We start from the raw sequence: 22,459 nt of genomic DNA, 5'->3' as shown, positions 1-22,459 counted from the left end.
GTGCAGGACATGTATGAGAATGCTAAGACAGTGGTAAGATGTGTGACAGAATAGTTCAAGGTGAAGGTGGGTCTGCATCAAGGATCGGCTCTGAGCCCCTTTTTGTTTGCTCTGGTGATGGACAGGATGACAGATGAGGTAAGACAGGAGTCTCTATGGACTATGACATTGTGCTTTGTAGCGAGAGTAGGGAACAGGTGGAAGAAAATTTGAAAAGGTGGAGGTATGCCCCATACCTCTATACACAAATGCTTTACATAAATTGATTAATAAATGTGTAATTTTTTATGTGGGGAAATTTTCTTTTATTTAGGACAAATATTTCCTCTTACTTTTCGAACAAATTTTTATAATCTTTTGATTGTGTAAAGCTGGTTTTCAACAATAATCATTGGTAAAAACACTATATTAGAATAAATTAATTGAATGGTGTTGAATTGAATTTAGCTTCTTTGGTAAGAGTGTCCAATGACGGTGCAAATGGACTAATAAGTATAACTAAGTTTTTCAACATGAAAAATCTCCATGGCGTCACAGTGAGGTAGTGGTTAGCACTGTCGCCTTGTACCTTCATGATCTGGGTTCGATTCCCGGCCAGGTTCAATTCCTGCCACTGTGTGCATGGAGTTTGCATGTTCTCCTTGTGCTTGGAGGGTTTCTTCCACAGTCATGTAGATTAGGCTAATTGGCCTTCCCACATTACCCATAGTGTGTGAATGTGCTGTGCGGAGGATTGGCAACCCATCCAGGGTGTACCCTGCCTCATGCCCTAAGACTGATGGGTTAAGCTCCAGGCCCCAGGTTTTTATTTTTTAGAATAAAAATAAATGTTCACTGTTCTCTTTGTTTATGTACACTTTGAATGAAACAGTAAAATATAAACTTTCTTTTTAAAGTAGTGGTATTTTTGTGTGCTATGTATTTATTATATAACTAACATAATTACTTGTCGTGGTAAAAGGGCAAAGCTAAAATTAAACTGATCAGCTTTAGTCTAATCAGTAATATGTTACTTATCCTAAAAAAAATCTTTGGAGCATTTTTTGGAGCAAACTCAAAATAATATTCACTAATATTAATGTTGGCTTAAAATTGGTTAGATAATTATAATTACCCAATTAATTTTTACAAAATGGAGAAAAAGTATTGATTAACACTTAAATAAATAAGCAGACTCTTTGTATAAAAAATTTTTATTTTCTAATAATCCATAAGAGTATTATTATTATTATTTTTTTAAGAATTCTATTTAGCCTTGGTTATCTTTTCTGTTAACCAGATTTAAACTTAAGCATTTTTTTGGGGGGAAAAAAAGGACTTCACTTAAACTGAGACAGTGTGTGGAGAGGAAGCAGTACCATTCAAGCTTTATCAGAATAGGAGTGCAGAGGATTTGCCTATTTTATTATTTATTTTTTTGCCTTAAAAGAAACTTGAAAACAAATTAGAGGTTATTTATTATTTTTAAAATTGTAGATAACTTATTCTGCAAATTGTATTTTAATTGACTCCACAATAAAATGCCATTCAGTGGCCCTTGGAATCATCTTCACTTACACAACTCCCCTGAAGAGATAAATGTTGTGATGTTGCTTAAGTTTGTTAAAAAAATTGCCACAGTAATTAACATTAAAGCTGGCTGAATTACATATTAGTGTGCAACTGTGATTTTTCTGCCCAGGCTGAGTATCAAGGTGACATGGTGGCATAGAGGTTTGTGGGATAGCCTCTACACCCCTGTGACCCTGTACAGGATAAGCAGGAGAAGCTTTAGAAGATAAATGAATAAATAGAACTTTTAAATGTAACTTTTAAACTGTCCTTCCAGTCAGTAATTCTGATAATGGAGGTGAAACCAAATGGGAGATTTTTTATTACATTAAATTGCAACTAGTTAGTACAGTCTTGCTTTGTTTAAATCCGGTGTACATAAACATGCAAGTGCCTCAGTATTTCTTTTGACTGTTTTCCACACCGCTTCTTTCTCTTCTGTCAGTAATACAATATGTACTGTACCTCCTTTAACAAAGTGGAGGCCCTGCTTTGATTAGAAACAGAGAAACGAAGTGATCGATAACGTACAGATAAACCCATAGGACGGAACTAAAAGGATCTCAACTTGACCATGCGTGCATGACGCGCATTGCCCCATTTCCCCTTCTTGGATTAAGCACAAACAAGGCTCGCCAAGGACGATTCCCCTGCAGGCGAAACGCACATAGAGCATATGCCACATTTACACCACACTTGTTTGTTTCTACAGACTTAACAGCACTAGGGACAAGAAACCAGTCAGACAATGCAGACATCTAACGAAGGAGCGTCCCAAGATCTATAAAGTTCTTTCATAAATACTGTATGAACCAACTTTGATATTTCCTTCGCTTAAATATTTGGAAAATTCATGACATGAAATCCGAAATAAGATTGTTTCCAGCTTGCAGCACTACAAAGTGAGGACATGTTTAAATGGGGGTTGAAATTTTGTTTGTGTGTGTGTGGTGTGGCACAACATATGTGCATTATGCCTACAAGCATTAATTTAACATTAACATTATACATTATAAATATGTTAGACCGAAATGAAAAGGATATTTCCGTAAAGTTTTATAGTTAGTCATCAATAACGAAAGACTTTTTTTTTTCTGTCTCTAAAGGCAGCAGGGTGGTATAGAGGTTAGCTCAGTGGCCTCGACCTCCATGGATGATGGTTCAAGTCCCATCTTCGGGTCTGTGTTCTCGAAGTGTTCCTGTTCTTGCGCGTGTGTGTGTGTGTGTGTGTGTCTGTGTCTTGCAATGGATTCTCACCCCGACTAAGGAGTACCCCATCATGTGCCTAGGATAGCCTTCAGGCCTCCTGCGATATACAGTGCCAATATTTAGGATTGTAAATTCATCTGCATTGACTTACCATATAGTGAACCTTAAGTGAGTCATGTTTGCTTATACATGTTTGTTTGTTCACTCTTTAGACAATTTGCATGGAGGTACAGTCGTTGGTCATACAGGAGCGAAGGCTGCATATTGGTGTTCATAATGGTCTGGGCTGGGTGGATGGACCTCAGGTGATGGTGCTGGAGCCCAGAGCTGGTGGAAGCAGTGACCTTAAAGAAAGTTCTACAGACACACACAGGTGGGTCACTTTTTTATCATGTGTACTGTATGAAATTCAGAAATTTCCTCTTAACATTATAAAAATTCAGGGGTGAAAATTCTATAAAATAAAATGTCACATTGTTTTCTTCTCCAATATTCTTTTATTTTACACGTTATCCACATGTACATGAGTTTAGAAAAAAAACATTTTCCCTTGAAAAAGGTTTTCACCCAAGTACATTACAGTCTAATGTCAAACACAGGAGGTATAGCGTATATGCCATCTGCTCTTACTAGCCCAAACCAATTTTTTTCTGTTAAAAAAATAAAAAACTATACTATAACTACTTCACTGTATAACTAGCTTTCCAAAAAGTCATTTATAGTGACCTGAAACTGTACTTGTGTGTGAACCGAATGCCAAAACACGCAAAAAAACGTTAAACAGTTAATAAGTTAATAAATACCCATGCACAAGTGGACAACTCCTTGGTTACACATCCTAGCTATGTGAGTTTTATGGTGTACTGTATATACCGATCAGCCACATCAGTAACACATTAACACTGATTTTCAATTATACACCAGTAAACTGGTGACAGGGTCATGGTCACCCAAGATTAACTTATGCCTGTGGGGACCAAAGGTCAGACCATAGGGTCCGACCTCACAGAAAAGCCAGTGTAGCACACATTGTTAAAAAAAAAGTCAGTTCTGGCTATGATGAAAGGTATAAGAATGCCCAGTGCATCACAGCCCACCCAGCAGGCAAAGAGTTCAAGACTTCCAATCCAGTGTTTAAACTCCCCACATCCCAATCCAGTTTAGCACCCAAACTAGATTTTTCAGACAAACAAATCCGATCTACAGAGGCCCCACCCCACAACACATGGCATCATCCCATGACACACAAGGATCCACTGTTAATGTCCTGACACCAGACACCACAGCACCCCTGTAGAGGTCTTGTGGAGTCATGCTCCAAGGTCCTACAGTTACTCACCCAGCACATACACTATACTGAGCATAATGTTTTGTGTTTTCTCTGTATACAGTTTAATTATGTGAATAGTTCCCCTAAATTTCATGTATGTTTTTTAAAATGCTGATTTAACCCCTGTAGTATGTTTATTTTTAAATTAAATATTGAAAGTGCTCAAAAGCCAATTGATCTATTACCAGCAAAGGAAAGTATCATATTTATATGGTTTTCTATCTTGTATTGACTCAAACGACAAAAGGAGACAAAACTTATGAAAGAATCGCATAAGAAATTTAGAACTGAAGGAGAAATTGGGTATTGATGCTAAGAACGAAGCTCTTTGCTAGATGAATGGCAAAGTAAGGCAGCGCTGACTTAAAGCATACGGTGATCCAGTCTTTTTTTTTTACACGCATAAAACACTAGTGCATCTGAAGTTTTCCATGTCTAATTTAAAATTGGACTTCACTTAATTCTCTGTGCTTATCACTAATTCCTAAGCTCTTATATTCTCTGACATTCGTTTTTACAGTAGGTTTATACTAACTGACTTCTTATCACTGAATACTTAAAGCCACTAATGCGTGTCGAGACCTGTTTTTATTTGCTCCACTGGCCTCACGCTTTACCTTCCCTGCATCCAAGTTAAATTCACCTCAATCTTTTATTCATCACACCTTGGCACTCATATCGGATATGAATTCCGTGTGATTTACACATCTTCTGTATGAGCAATAAATAATGTATGCCGCAAACGCATTCTGATTTCAAAAATGCATTTTTCAGATCGTTTTCACTTTGGTCGTGCGAGGATCTCCTTTGCTGCTTCCTTTGCTTTAAGTTCTGCTTCATTAGCTCATGCTGAATGTGAGCGCGGCAGAAATGCCGAGAGGTGAAAAAGTCAAGAACGGAGCGCCGAACTTCTCCCTTCCATACAGCTCGTGTGCACCAACATGCCTGGAAACAGGGCTATATTTAAAAGCTGACGAAGATGAGAAGAAGATGAACAGAAGAGAGAGAGTGAACTGACATCTCCCTTATGTCGTCTCACACGAATCCCTATCAGCTCTTCGCCTCTGACGTGTGAGATACCCGTAGTTCACACCAAAACGTGTTTTAGCTACGCGCTGAGGGGAGACCGACCGCAGCTTCCTGTCATTTACAGATAGCTTAGAGTGCAGGAGATTGGGATGCAGGAGCCAGCATAGTTCTCAGGGTGTCGAACAGAGAATGTGATTAATTAGCAAATACATTTACAGCTCAACACTGCCGCCATCTTGATGACGTGTGTGTGTGTTTGTGTGTGTGTGTGCGCGCGCGTGCATATTCATGCTCATGTAAGTGTCAAACAAAGGTGAAAGTAGAAGGTTGGGAGCAAATTAGGCATGCCAGTCTGTCATGCATGACTGAGACATGACAGGTGTTTTGGGGAATTAATAGATTTCTACACGCCAGCCGTATAGTATCACTGATTGTGCCAAACTTTAATATGACGCTCTCCTAATAATTTTTTTTCATCATTATCTTCTTTCTCGCACATCTGCGTTCATGTACCCAATTTGGAAACCGATAGTTTTTTGTATGCTCTGTTACAGATCCCTGGCAGATTGAAACAATGTTCTTTTTGAGTATTTCTGCTCATCATTCCCCCACCTCCCTTCTCCTCAGGGAGTGTACCATAGCTCGGTATCATAAACCTCAAAAAAAGAACTTCAAAAAATATCTATTATTTTACATGACTGTGTAATTGTTTAGTTGTGGATTTCGCAAAAGCGAAAAAAAAAAAAAAAAAGTCCCTTAACCTTACTATATATTCCAGGGAGCTCCAAGACCCACTTTAGTACATTTACTTACCGTAATTAAATGCATATTAAATTCTGATTCCTTAAGACCCCTGAGATCAACTGCATGCCTTTTTTTAGAAATGTATTCCACTCAAGTCCACACACACACACTTCTGTTTTCTTTTTGTGGTGTATTTCTAGAGCTATGTCATATTGTTATAGTTACATAATACCCTGCCTACACCTAGCTTTAATCTCTGTAAACTGTGGCATATTTTTCTCATTATAAACTCCATCAAGAGAGGAAGGACATAATGTTATATTTTATTTATCGCTTCATTGTTTGGTTGATGTTCTATATCTATTTATAATTTACCCAATTCAAAATAACTGAGGCTGGGTTCTGACCTTCCGATCGGTAGGCCAACAGCCCAATTTTTTAACCACTAAGCCACCACTATCATATAAATTCCTATAATAATTATATGCACAGTGATGCCACTGTACAAGCTAACTGGCTTACACATGTAGTTATTTCTGTATGCTTTCTGCTTATGCATGAGTCAATTATTTCCCTCATTAGTGCCAAGTGGTTGTTTAAGAGTGGGATCTTAGCATCGCACACCACCGTAATCTCTCATAGCCCTTTGCACGCTGGGCTCGATTGGCCACTAATGAGTTCGGTTTTCTCTGCACTATTTAATTTGTTAAAGCCATGTTTAGTTTAGATGCCTAAACAGATTAGCAAAATAATGTCTTTATAAATTTTAGCTGAATAAAAAGTACATTTAAAACTGCTAGTTTGATCATCAAATTGCTAGTTCTTACATTGCTTCATCGCTTTATGCCGTGCTTCTTTTATATACAGTACTAGCATTAAATAAGTACTGCAGAAAAAACAAATCCATCACATGTAGTGCATTTATAATGCATTCAGTTTCCAAATAATATAACATTATTAATTAAACAATTTTCCAATCGTCTGTAGATGGCCAGGTGTTCAACAGCATTTGGCTGTGCTATCTTAATCGGAGTGGGGTTACTGTGTCACCTGTTTATCAGAGCGACACATCTGTGGGACTTGTGATGTTGCAGGTACAGTAGTAATAGGTTAAAAAGATGCGATGGCTGGTTTCATATGTCCCTAAGAGTGTATGTGTAAACCTTCATCCTTTTGTTTGGTAGATGTGATGGAGAAGAGCTATTGCTGTAGTTTGTTGTGAATTTGCCAAGAACAAATTGGTTATACATACTGTACATAGGGTACTAGTGTATATGTAGCATACAGGGTCTGTCTAGATTGGATCACCTAATTACACTTTTCATTTTTACACATCTAATGACACATTTATCATACTGTCAGTCACTGATCTTTTTCCAGTGATCCACTTTTTTCTGTAGTTCCAGAACGTGGATAATTTTTAACAGATTTTCGACCATCTTTGAAGCTTTTGTACCACGCTTTCATTTGTTACTTATTACTTATTGCATCATCCCCGAAAGTCTTCTGAATCATTCGGATAGTTTCCGCAAAGAAAGCTTAGCAAAAAGTTGATACAGATTCGTTGCTGTATTTACTCAGTCATTTAGAAAGCAGGTAGAACACTATTGGCTAGTACAGTAGAGATCACATTAATCTTGTGCAAACAGTTCTCATTATATTAACTGTGGCTGAACTTTTTCCTTTGTATATGGAAAAGTGTCTGTATACTGTATATAAACCGAAAAAAAATAATTCAGTCTATCAAATATTAGACTATTTCATTTCAAGGCTGAGTAAATTACTATTCACACAGAATAAATACTGTGTCTTTTTTTTATCTGGTTCAGTAAACAAAACCACAGTCATGGGGAATTCAATTCAGGTTTATTTATATAACATTTTAAACAATGGTTATTGTTGCAAAGCAGTTTGCCATTTTTTTTGTAATCTGTAAATGAGTGAAAAGTTGTGAAAATCTGTATGAATCATCATTACCAGCTTGTCCCTGGTGAGCAAGCCGAGAGCAACAGTTGCAAGGAAGACCGCTGACATGACAATGTATCAGATAATGATCACTAACACTCCACAAGGGTACGCCACAGACGGACATAGCTGAAGCAATAGAGATGACTGCAGCTTTAAGTAAATTGTCACGCGAAATTGAATGAAGATATTTGGAGAACTTCACTTCTAGGTGAGTGAGGCTGGAGTCAGTACGTCAAGAGCCGCCACACACAGACATCTACTGGAAATGGGCTACAACTGTTGCATTCCTAGTATTAAGCCATTTCTAAACCTGAGAAAATATCAGAAGTGCCTTACACCTCCTGGTTTGGTTCCCACGTCAGGTCTTTGTGCATGGAGTTTGCATGTTCTCCCCATGCTTGGTGGATTGCCACTGGGTTCGCCGGTTATCTACTACAGTCCAAAGACATGCAGATAAGACTAATTGATAGTACTAAAGTACAGTGTAAATGTATGTATGAATGTTGACCAGAGGTCCTACCACGGTTGTACAAAATGGGAATGGATACAATGGTCACCATTGGCCTCTATGGTCCCTAGCTGGACTATTGAAGTTCATGGACACATGGATACACATATTGATAGATATAGTTATGGTTGATGCTTTGGGTGGGCCATAGGAGTGAAACTATTTACTGCAAATCACCTGCCAGTAAAGCACAGTTGTGGCAGAATATGGAAATATCCTTGAATAAAGTCTGTGAAAGACTAGAAGAAATCATTTTGGAAGAAAATTAATAATAAACATTAGCTGAAGTAATTTTAAAAAGAAAATACTGTTTGAAGCATGAGGGTATGGCAGCGGTACAGACTACTTACTGTGATATAGCAGACATGAATGAATCAGGACTCTAAGCATCTGTTCTGAGTCACCACAGTAAATAGATCTCTTTAATCGTGGTAGACACACTCAGTTTGAGTCTTGCTGGTTGATAATGCATGTGCGGAGCATTCAAAGCCATCTCTCTTTCTCTCTCTCCCCCCAGCTCTCTCCTGATGCCACGTGGTAACGTGGAGCTGAGAATGATAAGCCACCCAGCCTTCAGCTTGCTCTTCCAGCTGGAGTATGTCTTCTCTGTTCCCCTTGTCGGAGATGGAAAGGTAACACACGTTTATCCAAGTGTTAAATCAGGTTGGCTCTGTTTGTTTAACACATTTCACAGTCAAAACATTCGCAAAGCAGGATTGCAAAGGACTAAGGAGACAATGCAATGTATAAATAGAATAACATAACAGATGAACCAAAATAAAACTGATAGAGACACAACAACTAATAAAAAAATAAGAGCTTAAAAAACAGACCCCAGGGAATAAATATAGAAAGATTAAAAAGTTTAAAATAAATAAATATAGTACATCAGAAAAAAAAAAGTAGTAGAACAGATGGCTCAAATGTTTATAATGTTGATAAATATAATGTTTTATATATATATATAAGGGTTGCTTTAGAAGCAAAAGCTTTATTATTAAATGTGCCATCTGTGATGTCTGATTCTGATTTTGTATATAGATTGGTGGTTTGGTTCAACCTATTAAAACTTAGATGCAAGCTAATAGTGTCCAGGGGTATCAACAGGTTTTGGAAAGCAAACATATTAAGGGAATTTACAGTATGTTGGAGGCATTCACAGCAGCAGAAGTTAAGGCACAAATAGAGGAAGCTCTAAGCACAAATAGAGCATCAGGTTTAATCCGGCACTGGTGTAAAAAGCTTATATTGTGCTCCGACTGAAAGTGGGGATCTGGATCTCAGTAGTCTAGTCGTTCAGAGACTTCTGTGTGTGCGTTCTTATTAATCCGCAGCTGGAGCAACATTTCATAGTGTCACACCCGTTTAAAAGCAGACCTATTTCCTGTAAGCTATACAAGAAAGTACAGTACGAGTTAAGATGAAGGGACATGCTGTATTATGTACACGGTGGTGGCTATGTTACCGAAGCCCCTATAGGGAGAGGTGTAGGCTATGCTGCTTGTTATAATACACATTCACACACCTGTATGACTGAGAAAAGGGATCTAAAAGATGTTTCAACTACTCTTTTTATTCTTTTTTTTTTATGTCTCGCCTTCTCTCACTCTGCTTTACTCTTTTTGCTGTCTCAGTCTGTCTCTCTCGGTCTGTCTCCTTCCCTCTGGTGTATTAGTGTGTCTGTCCCAGAGGAAATTAAACAGCCATCCTTGGCAGGACAGCTTCAGTAAATAAACACATTGTAAAGAAACAGGGAGAGGGAAAAAGGAGGAACAGAGTCGGATGACTAAGGGATTGCAGATAGCAGGTCTGTAGTCATCCCAGCTGGTTCCCACTGCTCTCCTTGGATGGCAGTCCTGCTCCTGCATGGATTCTCTCTGGATTAGTGCATCCATAATAAATCTCGCACACAAACACAGCACTGTGCTTCATTTTGATCTACAGGGAGTCTTCATTACAGACTGATGCCATGCTCGTGCCCCAGAAATCTGAATCTAGAGCCAAGAACTGTTTTATCCCAATGTTTATCAACAGTTACCACATTTCTGTTAATACAGATTAATTCAGAATTAAAGTCAGCACAGAGTTGTGTAGCTATTTGGGGAAATTTTCAGAATCCTCTGTTTTTTTTTCAACAAAAAACACACTCAGACAAACTCAAACACCCCCCCCCCCCAATTTGGCTGCATTAACACTAATGCTATACCCCTATCACACAAGGTGTGTCCGAAACAAAACGCTCGGCTGTTAATGTTATTTCATGAGTCAGTGTGTTAGACTGCTTGCAATAGCATTTTGGCATCTAAAAGAAAACAGATTGATATTTGTTGCTGGTTTGTTGTAGATATATTGTAGTCCCTTTTGTTCTCAAGCAATGTACAGTATAGCCAAGGATGTTAATTTGAAGCATTCAGTTATCTTCCGTATCTCTGGAGTTTATCCTGTGAACACTCAACACGAGACGGGGAACACCCTGAATGGGAGAGTTAGCCATTACAGAACACTATAACAGATAATTTAACATTAACATATTCAGTTCAGCTTAGTGTTTCTTAACGGTGGGACGACCAGACCAAATGACCCAGAGGAAATCACCACAGGTATGGGGAGAACATACAGGGAAACTCTATACAGACAGTTATACAAACTCAGGAACAAACTATCAATCCTGAAGCTGTGCACAAGTACTATGCAAAAGTCTTGACCCACCCCTTATTTCCTTATAATAATTCAAATAAAATGTATAAAAAAATTGTTTAGAATAAATTGAACTTAAATAAATTATGTTTACCCTGCAATGGATTGGCACCCTGTCCAGGATGTACGCCTCGTACCCCAAGTCTCCTGGGATAGGGATCAGGGCCTATAATAGGTTATTATAGGGAAAATGTACAGTATACAGTAAAGATACTTAAACTTACAATTATTCTGAAAATTGTGACCCAACAAACACTTTGACCGAAATGAAGTGGTGGTACATTGTACAATGTACATTGTAACCAATAATTCTGTTCATTTTAGGAAACATTATTGTTTTTAAGTAACTAAGTTTTCCAAAGTTTTTGGACCCTAAAACTATAAACTATAACAGGACATTGCACCTACACACAACCTGAGATCAGGTAACCAACAGGCCAGGATTCTCTCTCTCTCTCACACACGCGCACGCAAACACACACACACACACACACACGCACCTTTATACATACACACTGCTGCAAACTGACAGCACACACAATCACACACCCACACATGCCCCACTAGAGGCTCATTACAAACATATTGCAGTCCAATCTGACACTTACCTACTCTACCACGCAAAAGAACGGGATGCACATTGTATTAAGCAACATGTCCCCTAAGTGCTTATTTTCTTTCTCTACATGGCGCAGAGTGTTTTATGAACGTGCGAGTTAAGTCACGGGGGAGCTTCCGTCAATTATGTGCGTGGGTGAAATTTCACTGCAGCGCACCGGCAGGATGGACGCTGTTAGCATGTCGGCGCTTCCATTTTCCACTGGCTCAGGTCACAGGAGTCTCCAATTAAAGAGAGAAAACAAGCCAGCATTCAGCAAATAGCTAACCGCATGCTCCATATAGCAATTCGCTCTAGCAGTGATGAGAAGGGAAGCCTGTACACAATGGTTCCTACATTTTTAAAAGTATTCCCACCTTGCAGACTACATTGTTAGTTACTGTATGCACATATTGTGAGTATGCAATGCTCAAAATCCAGTGTTTTTTTTCTCACTCCCCTGCTCTCAAATTAGACTTTCAGAACTATTTAAAAGGGCATGTGTAAAAGTTTTATGAAGGGAGGGAGAAGATGTGGGAGAGAGACGAATCGCGTGGGTCGCTGTATTTTTAGCTCATGTTAAAGGATGATGTCGTGGACGTCACTGCACTGACGAATATAGCAGGCATAACTGCAGCTCAGAGACACCGAGCTTCTCACTGCTCTGAGTTTAGAATCCATCTGTCTGATTGGTGAACGCGTGTTCAAGCTTTAGTCTCTGTGAAAACCAATTCCGCAAGCTTTAAAGTGCCGAATGTTTAATTACGTCAGCTGTCAACACGACATAGAAGTGGGATTTCGAAGCAGTGCTGATATTTCTCCATTCTTACTGCCTTTTGTAGTAACAGCGACAAATGAATGACTTAAGGGTGTTGATTTCCTCTGATAAAATGCCAATGAAAGTATGCTGTTTGCTTGATATTAGTTCATTTATTTAAACGACTAATTGAAAGATCATTGAAAGCAAAATGTTTTTTTTTTATACAATGTATTAGGTTAATCTATAAGGAACATCTGCTGGTATTTAAAGATAATGTAATGATGTAGACCTATTGGTGAATGACCAGACTTCTGATAGCTAAAGGACTGCATACCAAATTATATGATTGGTGAATAGATTGAAAGACTGCTTTTTTTTCTTTTTTTTTTTTTTTTGCTTTTACTGCTTAAACTGTAGCACTATGATTGGATTTACCATTGTAATTTTCCTTGTTAAACCTCTGATCTCTGGAACAATATGCAATTTAAACTCAATTTTTGTACCAAAAATGATTTAATATCTTTAAATTATTAAGCAACATGTACAATGTAATCTTTCATTATCATCATGTGCCAGTAATAGAGTGCTTAATGATGTACAGGACCACGATGAAACATCCAGCACATTTTGATGCAGGTGGTACTTTTTCATCCCTCACAAATGTTTCAAGATCCTTTCCTGGTCCACATGTGGCCTTCTCCGAGTATGGGAGCTTGTTTAACAGGGTGCAGTGTGTCTCTTAGATTTAGACCTGTAATAAATCTTCCATTGAGGTGCTACTTCACAGTGAAGTGGATCATCAAGGAGCTTTTAGCTGTGGATGTTACTTGTTGTAACCGAAATGGATATAAATCATCTCTTGTTCCAGCTTCTGTTGCCGGTCTGTGTTCTGAGTTAAAAGCACAGCTTGTGAACACAAGGATAGCTCTTATTAGTATGGGACTGTGAATTAAACAGCTTGGTAAAAAGATAAGATCGTTTCTCGGCATTAGACTGTACCTCTGCTCTTGAACAACCTCAGCACTTCATGAGCCTCAGTTCTTCAAGGTGTTAGAAACATTCCTTTGAGATTCTAAACAATGTTGACATGAGTGCATTACAAGTATGCTGACGATTTGTCAGCTGCACGTTCCTGCTGGAAATCTCCCATCCCAACATGGGATATGTATTAGTTTAAAAAAAGAAAAAAAAACTCATTGAGATTAAGGCAGCACAGAGGTGGAGTTGCCTCGTACTTTATCTCTAGTGCAAAGGGTTTAATTTCTGTCTCGGGTTTGTGTGCATGCAGGTTGCATGTTCTACCCATGCTTAGTGTGTTTTCTTCAGATACTCCAGTTTTGTCCCATCGTTCAAAGACATCCAGGGTAGGCTAATTAGTATTTTTAAATTGCCTGTAGTGTGCGTGTTTGAGTGCCCTGTGATGGACTGGCACCCTGTCCATAATCATATACAGACTGACTGAGAGAGAGTGAATGAATAAGTTTGAGATGATTTGTGAGATGTCAGCAACAGGCTGTGGTATTCCAACCATGATGGCTTGGCATTGACAGCCTAAATGTGTGCCAAAAAGACAACCCGCTCACTATTATGCCCCTTCCACCAGCCTAGACTGTTGCCTCAAAGCAGGATGAGTCCAAACATTCATGCTGTTTCAAACAAGCCTGTGCCCACCTTAAATTTCTGTTCTTGATGGACTAGAGCAAAAACCGTTCTAGCGTCCTGATGTTGTTTTCCATCCAGGTCAATGTTTAGTAGTCTGAGATGCCTTTTGGGTGTGTGGCTATTTGAGTTTTTTGGGTTAGTTTTCAAACATGCTGGCCATTTTTCTTTTTTTAATAGACAAGGTGTTATGTAGTATAAGGTGTTTTGCATGTATGTAAACTCTAGGGAATGATGCAAGTTAAAATTTTAGAGGATCAGCAATTTCTGTAATTGTCAAACCAGCTTGTCTGGGACCAACAACCATGCCAAGGTCAAAGAAACTAAGATATATATATTAATCATTTTCCATGACTAATTATTTCCAGCTTATCATAATTAATTAATAGTCATCTAGAAAAGCTTATTTCACCAGTATCATAAAAACACTGAAAGGATGAATAGCACAAGCTTGCTGATCACCACTGGATGGAGCTGTGTAGCCCATTAAATGAGTGTATATTCTTTCTCTCTCTCTCTCTCTCTCTCTCTCTCTCTCTCTCTCCCTTAATTCCTCTCACAATTATGCCTAAGCTACTGTTTACTGTGTTTCACCAGCATGTGATTATTCCTCTAATATGTTTTGAAAGATTTTCCGAATCGAGTATTGCAGAGTTGGTGACTAATTAGCAAATCACCAGATTGTGACGCCACACCTTTCTGAACATATTCTCAACTGCTTCAAACTGAGCGAATAAAACACAGCCGCTCGGAAATACTAGCCTCGGGATAAAACTCAGTCATGCTGGAAGCCAGTCAGAATTACACTGATCGGGAAAACTTTTAATTTTTGTTTTCAACATTTTGCAAAATAAGCAGAAAAAAAGGCAAATTAGTGAAAAAGAAATAATAGGAAAGTCCATCCATAAAGCTGTTGGAAACTTTCCTTTTTTCTTTTTTTTTATATTCCTATCTGCAGATGCTTGACAGATGGTTTTGTTATGGGTGGAAGCCTCACCACTTGTCCTTCCTCTGTGTTGGAGTGAGAACTTTTTCTGTTGTATTCTTTTGGGGTAAACCAGTAAACAGCTGTAACATTATACCACAGCGCTGTTATGTAAATTTGCCAATCTGATTGCTGAGAATGTGTTGAGTCATTTTCCTTAGTAATGTTTACTCAGACAGTAGTTCTGACGTAAATACAGTTGTTCGAGTATGTTATTTCAGAAAAAAGGTAATTCACACTGGCTTGCATGTTACAGACCACAGGGTGTCTATGTTTAATGATACATTTATTTTAAAAAAGCTGTATAAATCAAGAAAAGTGTATAATTATTGATATGTTAACACTTTCTGTAAAAAGACATTTATGTAACATTTACTGAAGGAGTCTCAGGTGTTAGTACTTTGCAACAGTAAGTAATTTTTTATAAGTAAGTAGTGAGTAATAACAGGAGCTAACTTATTCGAATTTCATGTAGTAATATTGGTTCAAAAGCATGACATTAATTAATACATTTAAAATTGCTGTAGTTGGCACATTGCTGTGCTTTAATACACTGGAGCAATAAAAATTAATTTTAGATAGTCTTGATTAGAAAGAGAGTGAGGGGGAGGGAAAAAAAGCATGAGTCAACTTCCTGGCATCTTTCATTTTAAGGTAATGATTCGAATTTGAGTAAAGACTTCTAGGATGTTGAGGATGGTGTACACATGCAAAAATAGAAAATTAGAAAAAAGATACGCCCTTGGGTACACCAGAGGTTTTATACTAATTTGCCATGAGTTGAAGTTGTATAAAGTCCGTCTGATTGTGTGTTGTGAGAAGTAAGGTAGAAATATAGGTCCATGGTTTATTTTTTTTGGGGGGGGGGTTCCAATTTTCTCCCTAATTTAGTCGTGGCCAATTCCTTCCCGTCACTAGGGGGCTCCCACATTAAGGCTACTACTACCACTCAGTCGGGAGGGCGAAGACCATCCCGTGTTTCCTCCGAACCGCGGGACGTCAGCCGACCGCATCTTTTCGAACTGCTTGCTCACGCACCGTTAGGGGCGGAGTAACACACTCGGAGGAAAGCGCTAGCCGCTCCTTCCTCACAGACGCCCCTGATTGGCTGTAGAGCCGTGATTAATGTGGGAGCGCAAGTACCTCTCATCCCTCCCCCCTGAGAGAACATGGCCAATCAGCTCTCTCTGTGCCTCCGGCTGTGAGAGGAAAACAGCATCACCCGGGGTTTGAACCAGCGATCTCCGGATGATAGGGCGAGCACTTTACCACTGCGCCACTCAGAGGCTTGTTTTTTTATTTAAACACCCCTCAGGGTTATTGAAATGTTGACCAGTTTCTGTAATAATACCTAAGCTGAAGCCTGAACTCTTTTCCCATACAGTAACATTATTAAAGAAAAAACTTTAGTTACCACTGACCTAGTTTCGTTTCTCATTTACCATTTTCCTATCGTGGTCAATGTCATATAGATGAGAAATTCATCATAAAAGTACCTTTACAAGCTTCTGAATGCAGTGCATTTGTGTAACACAATCGTGCTTGGTAACAGCAAAGCCTCGGCTAGTTACCAATCCACAAGATGACCAGCGTGATGCAGTTGATAAGGGTGATTAGCATGAATTTTGAACGTTAGAACGTTAGGAACCAATCTGTTTGGCACAGAGTTTACAGAATGGCAAATCAAAGTTAACATGGCAGAAAAAAAACATGGCACTGCATAACATTTAAACTAAGGAAAAAAAAAGTCATTAATATGTACACTTTGGGGACCAATGAAGACCTTATGCTAAAAAGATTAATATGCAAGTTGTTCAGGGTGTTTTTTTTCTTTCTTTCTTCCTTTTTTTTTTTAAAGTGACTCTTATAGTAACCTCTTTACATTTTAATAATAAGCTCTCAGTAGTTGTTGGTCAGAGGCTAAATAGAAAGTCAAGAAGAGAGGATGATATGAAGTATTATGTTTCAAGTTTGTTTTAGTGTTATATGAAATATTTCTGCATTATAATGTATTTTAATGCATTATAATTTTATATACTCTTACCATAGATACCATATCTGTTCGGTACTTACCTCATTTGGTTTGTGTTTGTACACCTTATAAGCCTACTTAGGTGTGTGTACATGGATTCCATTAATAATTAGAACAATAGGCCAATCAGAATATACAGGCTTCATGTGAAAACCTCAGTCGGAATAGTCTGGGTGGTGTGAACCTTTTGATAATCCATTAAACAGGTAAATATTAGCCATGGAAACACTTGTTCAGATTTTTTCTGTTTATTCTTGTTTGACAAAGTATAGTCTTTCTGCACTTGCTTTGGTGTAATGGTATTTGCCACAAGTTTCTGGAAAAGGAATTTTGCTTCGGTTCCCATTCGATAAACTGTGTTGACTTTTATCCACTGGGTCCCTGGTTGAATGTGGATCACTTATTGGCCCACCATTACATATGTAGAAAAGTGTATTTAATCAATCCCATGTATATATAATCCATTTAAAATGTTAAACCTTTGTCTGTTGTCTGCTGTAGTGCTTGTCTCTGTTTTGATGATTAAAATTATTGTCTGCATTTTCACAACCGGTATTTTATTTATTACAAAATAAGTTTACTAGGCTAAGATCCATATTATATTTGCGCAGAGCAAAACAAAAGAGAGAAGCCATTTTGTGAGAAATTCACAGTAGCTAATAGGGTTTTCTTAGTCTTCGGGCAAATTCCCAAAGCAAGGTTAGAATGAAGCTTTAATAAATTATTTAAGTGCATGCTTTTAAATAAGCTTACATGTTTAAGCTAATGAATTATTTCCTGTAGTGTATCTTTCACTCCTACATTCCCATTCTCACTGCCCCTCCCGAGTCTATATCAGTCTTTCACTCTCTTACCCTTGGCTTTATAAGACTGACAGTTGATCCTCCACACAGATAGCCCCTAATACTAGTCTGTCAACACCAATTTTCCGAAGCATTAGATGAAGTGTGAGCTGCGTTCAATTCAAAATGACTGCTTTTACCGTGCCCTGGATCAGCATCTGTCAATTGAGTGCAATGAAATAATAACGAGGGGCTTGGCAGTGTCTGATGTACTGCACTGTTTAATAGAACAGCTTGGGTTTGTGGGTAATGGAGTGTAAGCCAGAGTGGAAGAGCAGAGTTCAGAAACAACTGCATGACATGGAAAGCTGTTTATACTTCGTTTCAGACTCAGTTAGACCATATTCTAAGTGAAACCCTATACAAGCCTAAACATACAATTTAAGCACTGTGCACTTGACAGCATTGAAAGTGTGCCTAATTCTTTTGCATACGAGGGCAGGTTGTTGAAAAGGTGTGATGCCAGTATAAAAAGGTGAGCAAATGCCAAATGTGACTGGTTAAATATTCCTTTTGTTTTGCACACATGATTTTGCCCACCTCTGAAAGCCAGGTAGACATTAGTGCCATGTGTTTTGCTCAGTTCTGTTTAGGCAATGTTGGCAAATGCATTGTTTTACCTAGAAATCTAGGGCTACTGTATATTTTCACTGTCAATGTGGGTTATTTTTATTCAGTATTATATTTATAAATATCATACTGTTATAAAACAAGACCAATTAAGAATCTTAAGTCCTATTTTAGATTGGTTTTATTATTTATATATTTATAAATAATAAAACCATATGCTATATCTTTAGCAGTAAAGCTCTCACTTTCTGAACATCAATACAAACCAGATGATTGCATCATAGCCAGATAGGGGTGTTCAATTCAAACTGGGACATTTGATTGTGCGGAATAGAATTACACAGTTATGAGAGTAAAAACTCCCTTAGCCTTCTTGGTTCTTAAAAACGTTTAAATGCACCGTTAAGATGTTTTACTGAATTTCATCAGCATACCATCCAAAAAGTCTTCTGTAAATGACAATTAGGTAGGTTTAAGCCTTCATTCACAAGAAATTTCATCACAAGTTTTCATTCATTGTTCTACTGGACTGGAAAAGACGCTTTGTGTTTAGAGCTGTGAGATAAAGGCCTTAGGGTGTCTATGTTTTGATTCAGAAATTATTCACATATTTTAAATTACTTGGGTAAATTTACTATTATTAAATGGTTTAAAATTGATGAATTCAATTGATGGAATGGGATTTGAAGTTTTTAAGTGTCTTTAAGTAGGTTTTAATGCTTTAAAACCTGTGAAAAATAGCCCTTTGAGACTAAGCAAATACTCATCATTAGTTCTATGGAATTGAAATGAAAATCCTAATGCCCAAAAAACCTAATCGAATTGTCAGCCTACCTATGATTCATAGCTTTATGGCTCTTATTTCAGTCTGACGTGAAACAGAAATCGGGAAGTATAACAGAAGCATCTATTTTTCATTTTCCACATTATAATTTAATGGAGGGGGCACTGATACACACTCTGTGAAGTAAATATGGGAAATAGCACTGGTCACATATGTTTTCTTCGCTCTATATGAGTTGACATCTGTATAGAAAAGTATTTGGTCATCCGGACTATAATTTTCTAAAAGGAGGATATAGGAGAAAAAAAAAATCTGATCGAATTAAACTCCGTATGAACCTTGGGGCACTATGTGAACCAGGACCCAATGTGCCTCCCAGATAGAGCTTATATGAAAAAGTTACTTTAAGTTACTTGATCTAGTGAAAGAAATTTAACAAGACTTTTGTGACTTTTTTTTGTTGGCCAAATGTTTTAGGGACGGAATTTGACCACAAGAATAATGGAAATCAGATTAGCTGGACTTTTAAGGGTAGAAACTGCCTCGTTCTCTACAGCCTTCTTTCCATTAAAAACCAATTGCTATTCGAATTGCATAACGGCTGAATTAATGCCGTGAACATCGTTTCCTTTTTCCGACATAAGTGTCTTCATTTAATAAGCACTTATTTAACTAATACATATTTTTTTAAAGTGAACTTTTCTTTACCTTTTAGTCCAGAGATTTTTGCGGGTTCAGTGGTTGACCATTGTTACCATTTTACCTATTAAACCTCAATCTGCACTTCATGCAGTGTGCTTTTAATAGGTGTCCCAGGCACTTTGCTTGGTGAGCTACAGCTTTAACGTTAATTTAAGATGCATTGCGAGCACATCATCCAGCTGCATCAAGTTGCATATTTTTTGCCTTCTGAACTACATACATCTGGCCCTGTGGCTCTTTGGGGTAGCAGGGAGATGCCGGGCACTGGCAGTTTAATTGGTTTGATCTGTTGCAGCTAATGGGGTGAAACAGGTCTAGAAGACACACTTGTGCATGCAGAGCCTGTAACGGCATGGTAATTAGTGGAGTGTTAAGGCAGTGGGTACACTGTCTACAAGGGGTGGCAGTGTTTCTCCAGTGTGCTGAAGCATGAAGCAGGAGCGTGTGACAAGAATGATAAAAGTGTGTATGATAATAGTGTGCCATCTCATCAGATGACCTCTGACCTTTGTGGGTTTTAACTGACAGTGCCGACTGATTACAAAGCTGTTGTGGAAGTAATAGCTGTTAAGGGTACCCATCTCTCTCTCTCTTTCTCTTTCTCTCTCTCGCTCGCTCTCTCTCTCTCTCCCCCTCCCTCCCTCTCCTCATACTTCTCTCTTGCACTCAGTCTTATCTGTCTAATTTCACACATGTGGCAAAGCAACGACATCGTGTATCAAATCCTTCGACTCTCTTTTAAATTATTTCCCGCCATGTTCTTAAGTAATAGTATGATGGAATGAATGTGACATCATACAACTTATGACATCATACAACAAAATATGTTTGCAAACGTTCCTAAAATATACATATGTTCATATTAATTCATTAATTTCCTATAAATAAGTCAGGGATTTGAATCTCGCATACCAGTCTCTTTGAGGTTGCATGCTCTTGCCGTGCATGCTGGGGTTCCTTCAGTTTCCTTCCACAAAGAAATCTGCTGAAGACAGATTAGCATTTCCAAATTGGAAGCGTGCTGTCTGTGCCCTGTAATGAGTTAGAACCCCATCCAGGGTGTACCCTGCATTGTGCTGCAAGTTCCCTTTGATATGATCCAAGTCTTTTATGAAATTCCACAGGGTGAGTGGTATAGATGGATGGTTGAATGAAGTGCTGATAATTTATGAAACATTACTTTCACCAAGTTTGGTGCATTGTTGGCTCAGAGATAGGCTTCCCACCTGCCATGCAGAAGGACTGTGCTTGATTCCCCAATACCCAAGCTAGATGGGATGGGATGGGATAGGATAGGATAGGATAGGATAGGATAGGATAGGATAGGATAGGATAGGATAGAATGTGAACATTGTGTCAAGAAGGTTATCCAGCGACAAACCTGTGCTAAGTTGTATGTGGATCAGATGGTCCACTGTGGTGACCCCTTGATGGGAGCAGTTGAAAGAACAACTTTAATCAAGATTTAGCAAAGTACAGTATATTGTAAAGAAAAATTTGACTACGGTTTTTGATTTGACATTACTTTTTAATGAACCCAGAATCATTACCATCACACTGTTGATAAAAACTGAAAATTCACAGACTTTATAGTGTTAATTATCTTCCAGAATCTTTTGGTTTATCAATGTGGTTGATGAACTCCTCTACCATTTTCAGATTATAAATCACCCTTGGGCCACTGTTCATCTTTATCAGATCCGCTCACAGTCCCCTACTTTCCCTCTGATAAGGACCCACAACCTTGGACCTGTAATTTATATTAATAATAGAGAAAGTCAACAGTGCGGAAAATTGCTGTGTTCTTGTGCTACTGGATTTATTGTAGATAATTACCCATAAGCATCACCTTCATGCCATAATTACAAATTACACTAGAGTTTCGTAGTTCAACTTTAATGGGGGTCTTTATTTGTGGTGGACTAATGGGATGTTTTACTTTCTGCATTAAAGTAATACTTTATTTCTTTAAATACAACTTGCTTTTAGGACATAGACACATGCAGTTTTGTGTAAATTAGTAATGTGTATAGCTTTCATTATTAATTTACACATTATTATACATTTCTATGTCTATCTAAAAAGAAGTTGTATTCATGTGTAAATAAGTAATGTATATAGCTTTCTTTTTTCAAATAGAAAGACACAGAAAGCGAAATGAAAGCAATGCTTTACGACACAGATAACAATCAATAGTTTTTTTTCTATTTTAGATTACACATCTCCCTTTGTTTTATCATTCTTTTTCATCAATGTTACTGTTTATATTCATTAATTTAAAAACAATTCTATTCCCCATAAAAAGAGTAAAATCACATAGTTTGGGTATTATATCAAATGTCCAATTCAAATTCCCAAATCAAGTTTTTTTTTTTTTTAACACCTTTTTAAAATAATTCTCTTAACATTTTTACCAAGTTTGCAAAGTTTACGCAGGATACTTAGTTGTATTTATTTTGTATTTTTCTTAAGTGAGATTTCTTAAGTGAGT

The 22,459-nt window shown here is 37.9% G+C and overlaps 1 protein-coding gene across 3 annotated transcripts in view; it reads left to right on the top strand.

Moving 5' to 3' along the window:
• nphp4 (nephronophthisis 4) overlaps positions 1-22,459 on the top strand; it is a 208,299-nt gene that overhangs the window by 75,563 nt on the left and 110,277 nt on the right. For all 3 annotated transcript variants that reach the window (XM_053503110.1, XM_053503109.1, XM_053503111.1), the window contains exons 7-8: positions 2,973-3,133; positions 8,857-8,971. In XM_053503110.1, coding sequence (XP_053359085.1) covers positions 2,973-3,133; positions 8,857-8,971 — 276 coding nt within the window. The remainder of the gene's footprint in view (positions 1-2,972; positions 3,134-8,856; positions 8,972-22,459) is intronic.

The sequence above is a fragment of the Clarias gariepinus genome, chromosome 9 (assembly GCF_024256425.1).
Source record: "Clarias gariepinus isolate MV-2021 ecotype Netherlands chromosome 9, CGAR_prim_01v2, whole genome shotgun sequence".
In the NCBI taxonomy this organism is placed as follows: domain Eukaryota; kingdom Metazoa; phylum Chordata; class Actinopteri; order Siluriformes; family Clariidae; genus Clarias; species Clarias gariepinus.
The sequence above is the reverse complement of the archived record's forward strand: the minus strand, read 5'-3'. Positions and strand labels throughout refer to the sequence as shown.